Source organism: Lonchura striata, chromosome 7 (assembly GCF_050655825.1).
Source record: "Lonchura striata isolate lonStrDom1 chromosome 7, ASM5065582v1, whole genome shotgun sequence".
Lineage (NCBI taxonomy): Eukaryota > Metazoa > Chordata > Aves > Passeriformes > Estrildidae > Lonchura > Lonchura striata.
This window is the reverse complement of record NC_140709.1, coordinates 33,805,132-33,813,788: the sequence shown is the minus strand read 5'-3', so window position 1 is coordinate 33,813,788 and position 8,657 is coordinate 33,805,132. Positions and strand designations below refer to the sequence as shown.

Below are 8,657 nucleotides of genomic sequence, written 5' to 3'. Positions count from 1 at the left end.
CCATGAAATATTTAAGAGCCAGCAATGCTAATTAGAGCCATGGGAGACAAGTCTGCCTGAAAGTGGCCTGCTCAGTCTTCCTCTAGTAACTCTAGTTCCACTGTAACTCACCTTTCATGTGCCCGAATAGGCCAGGCCTGTGGACACAGGAAACCAAAGGACTCATGACTGGTTCCACAAGCTGTTTTACAGACCCATCTGCAGGCATTTCAATCTGCATAGCTCTTCAGCAGGTACCCTTTCTGTGTCACCATCTTAATCATTTACTCAGACACATGTACAAACCGAGGAGATTGTGGAGCAAGAAAAAGCATTTTACTTATCTGAAGAGCATTCTTCTGAAGAGTTCCATCACTTACAGGAATTTCAGACACAGCTGTCTTAACTGGCTATTTGAAAGGTAAGTGAGAAAATATTCCTTACTTCATGATCTAGTAAAGATGCTGCACTGACTTATCTGATGCTGGATTTCTATAGTCTAAGTACTTCCAATGCAATAGAGGCAATTACAGGAACATTTCTACCATCACTGGGATTTTAGCCCTCTTAAGTTGCCTTTTCCCTAAACTTACCCACTTATTTGTGACAGTCAGCTTCAAGAACTTAACACACCAAGGAAGGGGTGTTTAATGCAGTATTGGACAAAGTTTTGTAGAAATGCACAGATCAAAAATGACAAAATACAGACAGCAGAAGGCAGTTTGATTAAGAGTCTTCCACAAGAGAGATTCTTGCAGTGATGCTACACTCTTCTAGCAAGCAACAAACTGACTGTAGTTCAACCCAGTCAGCATTAGAGGTTGTGCCACAAAATTAGCCTCCACAAAATCAAGAGACAGGTTCAAACCATTGCATTTCCAACCCTGAAAGACAGCCAGAACGTTCCCACTGCTGCTTGCTTCATTGCAGTGAAGGAATGATTCCTCTGTTCAGCAGCAAGAAGTTTCTGTAGTTGGTGTTCATCCAGCCCCCGCTTATGCACGAGAAAAGGGTTCTCCTGCACGCCCAGAGCCTTGCGGAACACGGCTTGGGCAGGTCTCATCGATCCAGGCTGCGCTTCTGGGCTGCTTCTGAACACACGTTCCTCAGGAGGTTGATCACAGACCTGGGGTCTGCGCTCTTCATGATAGCGCTGCCAGACACAATCATGTTGGCACCTGCCTGGGAGACAGCAAACCCCTGCTCAGTCCGTGCCACACAGCCACTGCCTGCAAAGCACCCAGGGAATTCTGGGCTGCTGTGCCAACAGCTGGGACACAGGTGACATAACTGTCACTAACTGCAACCTCAGATCAAGTTCACAATACACAGCTCATCCCCAAATACGTAATTTCTCCAGCACATTGCTCCTATTTACATCAACATAAAAGAAACAATGTTCTTTGGCTTAGGGGAGGCTTCAATAGCTACTATTAAAAAATAGGCACAAAATTAGACCTCAAAAAGATTTTGATGTTAAATGTGTTTTACAGTTCCCTCTGAAAACTAAAAATTTCTCCTCAGCTTTATTTTCTGTGAGTTGATAAGTCTCTCAGCACAGTGACTGAAAATGTTCTGCTGCAAGCTCTTACCTCTGCACACTTATGGATGGTGTCAGGCCCCACTCCTCCATCCACTTCTATATCCAAGGAGGGAAACTGTGTCCTGAGCCACTGAACCTGAGGAACCACATAAAAAGCTGAGCACTGACCTACCACCCTACAGCTTCTCATACACCTAGAAAAGGTTTATCTACTTCACTACTCCCTACTGTTAATTAGCTTTTAGCTCAATAAATAATGAAAGAGAAACACAGTTTACCTTTGGCATCATGTCTTCCATAAATTTCTGTCCTCCGAACCCAGGTTCTACTGTCATCACCAAAGCCATGTCTATCTGATTGGCCCAAGGTGCCAAGTGTTCAACTGTAGTGCCAGGCTTGATGGCCAAGCCAACCTGCAGAGGGAAGCCAAATCCAAGGGCACCTTAGGGCAAGACTGGCCTGAGCTCAGTACAGATAGCTAGGAACATATTTACACAACTGTGTAATGGCAGGAAGAACAGGCTTCTTTATTTAAAAATTCCAGATTCATGAAAATTGAAGACTGACTTCATGCACAGTGTGTGTTAGGGCTTCATGTGCTGATCCTAGAGCACCTGAAGTGGCGACAATGAGTTTTCCATAAAATAATGGAATCAAAATACCTTGAGTTGGAAGGCACCTACAAGGTTAGAGCCTTGTCCAAACACACCTGGAGCTCTGGCAGCCTTGGGGCTGTGACCATTCCCTGGGCAGCCTGTCCAGTGCCCGCCCACCCTGTGGGGAAGAACTTTTTCCGGACATCCAGCCCAAATCTCCCCTGAGACAGCTGCAGGTTCCCTCAGGTCCTACCACTGGTCACCACAGAGAACCTGCCAGCAAGGCAGCTGTTAGTCAAGCCGAGCACAACGTGTACTCCCTCACCTTCATGCCATTCTCCCGGATGTCCTTTATCAGCGCCCCGGGGTTGTCGGTCGCTTCTAGATGGAAGGTGTACTGGTTTGCGCCGGCGACTGCCATGGGCTTCACCCACTGCTCGGGCTTGGCCACCATCATGTGCATGTCTGCAAGAGGAGAGCGAGCGGGCGGTGGGGCGCGTCCCGCGCCCAGCGGCAGCGCCCCGCAGCCCCCGGCGCTTACCGAAGAAGGGCTCCTGGCCCAGCCGCTTCCGCAGGCTCTCCACGACGGGGTGGCCGAAGGTGATGTTCGGGACGAAGTGTCTTGGGGCCGAAGAGAGAGACGCGCCCGCCCGCAGGTTACCCCGTGCCGGCCGGGAGGAGCGGGCCGTTCCGCCCGCCCCCCGCGCCCCTGCCGCTCCCGCCCGGCCCCGGCGTTACCCGTCCATTACATCCAGGTGCAGGTAGTCGGCCCCGCAGTCCAGCATGCGGCTGCACTCGGCGCCCAGCGCCGCCAGGTCGCTGTTGAGGATGGAGGGCCCGATGCGACACCCCGACGCCATGGCTGCGGCCGCGGCGGCTGCCGGGACGGCGGGCGGGCCGGGGCGGCGCCCCCGCCATCTTGGGCCGCTGCTCCGCCCTGCCGGCCCGCAGGGGCGGGACTAAGAACAACAGTAGTGGTCATAACCCTTGTTGTGTGGGCGCTTTCAAGCTCCCGACCGAGTGTATTTTGTGCCCCCCAAAGCACCGGTCCGCCCCCCCGCGCGGGGCTGGGAGCAGGAGGGTAAACATGAACACGTCGGTATCCCGGAACAGAACCGCGCATGAAACCCCTCAGAGCGCCGGGCACCGACCGCGTTACGCAACACGCTCGAACACAGAACTCTGTCCTTTGCCGTCGTTCCTCTGTATTTAATCCTCGGGACAACGTTTGCATAAAATGCTGAGGCAACGGGACCGACTGACACGCGGACAAGACGGGCACAGCCGCACATTGCTGAACACGACATGCGCTTAAGGCGAGGTCTAACACTATGAACAGCAGCAGCGTGTGTCTTCAGAGCAGAAATAACACCGCTTCTGGAACAGAGATACCGGAGGAAAGCACGAACCACCTAAAGTACTTGGTATGCCGCTCATCAGGACGGCATTAATTGCAGCTGATGGGACAGTAAAACGCAGCAGTCAGGCTGACGGGCTGGCCTGGCTGTGCCACCTCTGAGCACTCATCCCACAAAAGCAAAGCCAGCTGCCCAGCCACCTGCATAAAACTAAATTGCAGAATACATCATTTATAAGTTGCATTGATTTCTAGTAGGGTAGACATTTAAAAGAGGCATTTTAGTCCTTGCTATGGCTTACTACTGTGGATTCACCTGTGGCACTGGAAACTTGAAACTTGAACGTTATATACACGGAATTAAATGAAGTAAATCACAGTTACTTTGTCATCTCTAGAGGAGAGTACTGTGGGAAGGCCTCTACTTTTCATTAAGGAAGATGCTTCCTCATTTTCTGCAGAAAAGGTCGCTCTGTAAAGTGCACCATGAATTCTGTATGTGTTGTGTCCCAGCCGTTTCCTCGGCTCCTGCCTGAAGCTTTCCTCCCCCCAGACTGCCAGTGACCAAGCCTACCTTGGGACTTGAAAGCAAAGCTGTGGGTTTTTTCCTCATTTGTGCGTCAATGTTAATAATAAATCTTAACATCTGGAATTCAGCAATTCTTGGAGTGACCTCTGAGCTAGGAGCTAATCTAAAGCAGCATCCTACAGGTAGCTGGCACAGGCTCCAGTGCACTACGGAGATAAAAGCAGTACAGCATGTTTTGATCAGCAGAGGAAACAGTTTGTTATCCAGGACATCTGCTGGGACACTTTCACCTCTTACAAGACCAAGAACCCTTTGGAGCTGCATTAGAGCACCACCTGTATATCATATAGCCCCAGATATGTGGGGGATAGAGGTGGTGAACTATAAAAATAGTTTGTTTTCCAGCCCTGCTGTTCCCAAGACATGCTGAGATTCTCTTTCTCTCACCAATGGAGTGGTAGCAGAGCACGCTCAGCACCTGGGACAAAAATGGCTTTTTCTCTCTTCAGAGGTTTAATGTGACTGAGTTCCCTGCCCAGACTGGTGTGTACAGCTCCTGTCAAACGTGAGCATCTGGCAAATGCCAGGCAGCGCAGCCTAAGGCTCCGTGGGCTTCACAGGCTGAAACCTGCTGCCAGGTGTGTGGTTAATGCTCTTAGCCCCAGGAAAACCCACGGGCTGCACTAAGCAGCAAGGCAGCCTCCAAAGGGTAGCACTGCAACAGCTACTGCAGAGCCCCTGAGGAGAGCTGCAAGTCCTTTCTTTGGAGATGGCTACAAGGATACCATTTCCCTCCTTAGTAAGGCTGGTTTATGATGTGTGTGTCAAAACTGCAAGCCCTCAGAAGCCAAAGTGGTAATGAGCACATTTTAGATACTCTCAGGATGATCCAAAACATTTTCCTCTGCACAATAACGGCATGATTATAAACTCCAGTTAGTCTAACATGAGCCAAAAAAGGCAGTGTATGATTCCCAAGGGTAACTTTGGGCATTGCTTATGATTTCATGGTTTGTTTCACAGCTATTTTGCAGTTTGCCTGTCAGCAGCTAATGGCTAAATTCACAATTCAGTGTAATTCCATGATGCTGCAGAAAAACCCTTGAACTCAGCTGTGACTTCAGCTGATCCCCCCAGGGATCTCCACCTTCTATAAATGTTACATACATTTATCTAACACTTGCAGCCATGAACGTTACATACATAAAATGGAACCTTTTAAAATACAATCTCAGCATGCCAAAAATAGATTATTTCATCAAGTGTCTGCCCTGCAATATCCATTTTTTGTTTACAATGTACATATATATTTATATATATATATAGTGACATGAAAATACCATATATAAATATTTAATTTAAATCCCTCTACGTACATCCAACAGCATCAGGGGAGCAGTTGCTTGGGACCAGAAGGTCCACACATTCCAGATGCAGTTTCTTGGAATATTTTTTTAAACTCTGGAGATGAATAGCTCAGTACATTAAAGCAGGAGAGTGTGGGTTATTTATACCACCTGCAGACCACTCAGCCCCTGCCCAGCTGTGTCTGTGGACAGCACATGCATTCCTGCTTATGCTATAGACTGTATTTAGTTTTACAGAGAAAATATTTTTGTAGCACAAGGGCAATATTTTACAGAGTGGAATGGAACTAACAGACAAAAGTAAACTCAACTAAAGTCTGCAGTGCCAAAAAAAAAAAAAAAAAAAAAGTCTAATTGCTTTATGGCGCTTATTTGTTGTTCTGCATGTTAGAAACAATGGTCCCAGGCTTGAGAAAATCAAGCTTTAGATTGGTACGTTCTGTCAGTGTTTTCACTGTTTTCAAAGTGTAAGAGCCTTGGATTCAGCTGCTGTGTAGCCCTCCTCTCAAAAATGCTACAAAAATAAATCTCAGGCACAGTCTCAGAAGAGACTTCTCTGTCTCACACAGTCCAACTGCCCATTACCCAGTGAGGCTGCTGGTCACAGTACATGGCTGTGGACCACGTGTGCCTACACACCCCTGTCCTGAGAATTCTGTACCAATTCTTGGGTCCTGTGGTCCTGCCCTGAACTGAAATGAGATCTCACAAATAGGAATGTGCCAGTCTATAGCACCTGGCTGATAGCTATTTCCTGCTTTTGGATAATAAAGTGCTTTTGCTTTAATTAGTTACTATTTAGCAGGGAACTCTAAGGAAAGGTAAACACTTCCTCCTCCCACTACTGTACTTCCCTATGAGTTAAACATGAGATTCATCGAGATCAACATCCGTCTCCCCAAGCTCCACGTGCGTGAAGCTGAAGTGAGTGGCCAGCAGAGGATTCTCCATGCCGTTGTCCTCACTGATGTGCAGCACAGTGTCCCCATGCTGCAGCAAGCTGGTGGTCTCCAGGCCAGTGTAGTCCTCGGTGTCAGAGAGCTGGGTGGGAGGGGTGCTCTGTGCTGTTGCTGGCCGGGATTCCAAGCCCTCCTCTTTCTCCTTCTCCTCCTCAGCAGAGAGTGCCTCGCTCTGCAGTTGAGGACAGTTGGTGGTCAGGCTCAGAGAAAGCAGGAGGGAGAGGGGGGAAAAAAGGAAAGGAAGGTCTATAAAGTATTTTCTCATTCAGATACACATTTTACCATAAAGAACCAGTCACTTGCAGATATTAAATCCCTTAAAATTATACTTAACAATATACTTTTGCTGGTGAATCAAATTTACATCACAGATCAGAAAGGTTATCTGATTTGAGTCATTAACACTCCCTCATTTAAATCTTTTTAGCATATGGCTTCAAATGGAGAGTAGGTTTACATTAGATATTAGGAAAAAACCCTTTATACTGAGGATAGTGAGGCACTGGAAAAGGTTTCCCAGAGAAGCTGTGACTGCCCCATTCCTGGAAGTCTTCAAGGCCAGGCTGGATGGGCTTGGAGCACCCTGGGCTAGTGGAAGGGGGTGGAATGAGTCCAAACCATTCTGTGATTCATTCTATGATTCCAAAGACAGAGATCATGCATTTGTGCAAAGGACATAACCTCAAATGACACTGGATATCTGGGTGTATAAAAGTTATCTCAGTGTCACTGATGTGCTGAAGGGATGACTGGGATTGTCCCTGCACAATCCTCAGTGGGGGCCAACACAGAAATATGTTGGACAAGCAATTTCTTTTGCAATGTGATGCTTAAACAGTCCTGAGGCTTTGATGGATTCCTCCCTAAGGGGGCATCTTTCAGGGAGCAAGCTGTGAAAACCTGTTGAGGACAGCTTGCCTTGGTGATTGGGTCCAGAAGGACACTGTATGATGGGAAGATGGAAAGGGAAGATACAGAAAATAGATTTTCAAATTAAGAATTGTTGCATTGACCTGGAAAGGAATGGCTTTATAGAAGCAGGGGGCTTGACAGCAAACAATCTAAAGAATAGCCACACAGGAGAGTTTGCTGTCTTTACCCTGTTTCCAGCTTTCATCACAGTGCTGTAATGCACCCAGCACCTCTCCGTGCCTGGGACGGAGCAGCGGAGGGACAAGGCTACAAGCCCAGCAGTGACATTACCTGGCTGTGAAGATCAGCCACAACGATGGCAGGAGAGGAAGTCAGCACAGGTTTGCTGAGGGGCTCCTGCTGGCCGCTGGCCTGGGGGCTGCTGTGGCTGCAGCCCGGCTGCTGCGGCGGGTCCACGGCACCCGCTGGGGGTGCCTCAGGCTGGGCTTCGGTGAACGTCACCGACCGCTTCTGCTCCGCTGCAGGGTGCAAAGCCCAGAAAACTCAGGGTTACAGTTGGGAAGAAATACACGAGAAAAGAAGAGAGATAATCCCTGGGGGTTTTACAATTAAGACAGGATTTGTGGTTCCTTCCATCGTTACAGAAGCTGTCTAATCAGCATCTAATCTAAAAGTCTTTTACCCTGGGTTTCCAATACAGCAAGACTCTGGGATCTCCTGGAGTCTAACCAGCACACCTGTCCTTGTCATGGCTTGGTGAGAAAAATACCACCCATAACATCTTTCCATTCCAGAAGAATACACTGCGTTCAATTCCCATGTGATACCCTCAAATAAAAAAGAAAAACTGGCATGCAAAAAGATAAGAGAATTGCCCAAGGTTTTGCTGAAAATCTAAAAAAAAGGTGCAACAGATAACCCCTCATTCCTGCAGACCAAGTCCACTAGCCAGGAATAACAGAACAGTTTTTATTCAGTGTAAATACTGCTAGACTAAAAACTTAAGAGTAAAACTGATATTCCCATTCCTGCTTTTAATAATTTTTTGTTAACTTTTCTGTTTCAAACATCTCCAGCATTGGTGTTGCCCCATCACACTCCTGCTGAAACCCAGCAAGTTCACAAGTAACCTTTGCTATTGGAGATGTTTCCTCCAAAGCTCACTGCTCACTTCAGATGGTACAGAATACAGCCACCTGCTCAGCTTGGCAGTGCTGACTCCTGGAAACATACAGCACAGACTGAAACTGTCCTACATTCATTTCCATATACAGCCCTTAGACCAGTCCTTCTTTCTCCTCCTCTCAATAGCATCTTCCAAACTTGCACAGCTGGAGGTTTTGGATGAGGTATCCTGACTAGAGGAAACCCATCCCCTAAATTCTCCACAACTCTTGGAAACAAGATCATTCATTGTCCATGTCCTGTTTGACCTTGAAAACCTCTGGAGAAAC

General features: G+C 47.8%; 2 protein-coding genes across 16 annotated transcripts in view; both read right to left on the bottom strand.

Annotated features, from left to right (window-relative positions):
- Positions 1 to 293: 293 nt before the first annotated feature.
- RPE (ribulose-5-phosphate-3-epimerase) lies at positions 294 to 6,220 on the bottom strand. Of its 4 annotated transcripts, none has more exons than XM_085585459.1 (6): positions 2,868 to 6,220; positions 2,660 to 2,739; positions 2,444 to 2,583; positions 1,801 to 1,935; positions 1,572 to 1,658; positions 294 to 1,157 (listed from the first exon to the last, which is right to left on the bottom strand). In XM_085585459.1, the coding sequence occupies exons 1-6, from the start codon at positions 3,350 to 3,352 to the stop codon at positions 1,146 to 1,148; spliced, it is 939 nt and encodes a 312-aa protein (XP_085441585.1). In that variant the 5' UTR covers positions 3,353 to 6,220; the 3' UTR covers positions 294 to 1,145. The 4 variants fall into 4 exon arrangements, with proteins under 4 accessions (XP_085441585.1, XP_085441584.1, XP_021388184.1 ...); XM_085585458.1 differs by having other exon boundaries at positions 294 to 1,161; positions 2,868 to 6,219; XM_021532509.4 differs by having other exon boundaries at positions 294 to 1,161; positions 2,857 to 2,997.
- The window catches only part of UNC80 (unc-80 subunit of NALCN channel complex), a 127,960-nt gene continuing 122,602 nt past the window's right edge, over positions 3,300 to 8,657 (bottom strand). For all 12 annotated transcript variants that reach the window (XM_077785175.2, XM_085585447.1, XM_085585443.1 and 9 more), the window contains 2 exons: positions 7,534 to 7,721; positions 3,300 to 6,502 (listed from right to left, as the gene is read on the bottom strand). In XM_077785175.2, coding sequence (XP_077641301.1) covers positions 6,233 to 6,502; positions 7,534 to 7,721 — 458 coding nt within the window. In that variant the 3' untranslated portion in view covers positions 3,300 to 6,232. The remainder of the gene's footprint in view (positions 6,503 to 7,533; positions 7,722 to 8,657) is intronic.

What these genes read in the sequence shown, in the direction of transcription:
- RPE (XM_085585458.1), bottom strand. Translation starts at nt 3,352, where the DNA reads ATGCAAACGTTGTCCCGAGGATTAAATACAGAGGAACGACGGCAAAGG. An exon ending in CCGACTACCTGCACCTGGAT is followed by an intron (nt 2,740 to 2,867) that starts GTAATGGACGGG and finishes TTCGGCCCCAAG; the next exon opens with ACACTTCGTCCCGAACATCA. An exon ending in GGGCCAGGAGCCCTTCTTCG is followed by an intron (nt 2,584 to 2,659) that starts GTAAGCGCCGGG and finishes CTCCTCTTGCAG; the next exon opens with ACATGCACATGATGGTGGCC.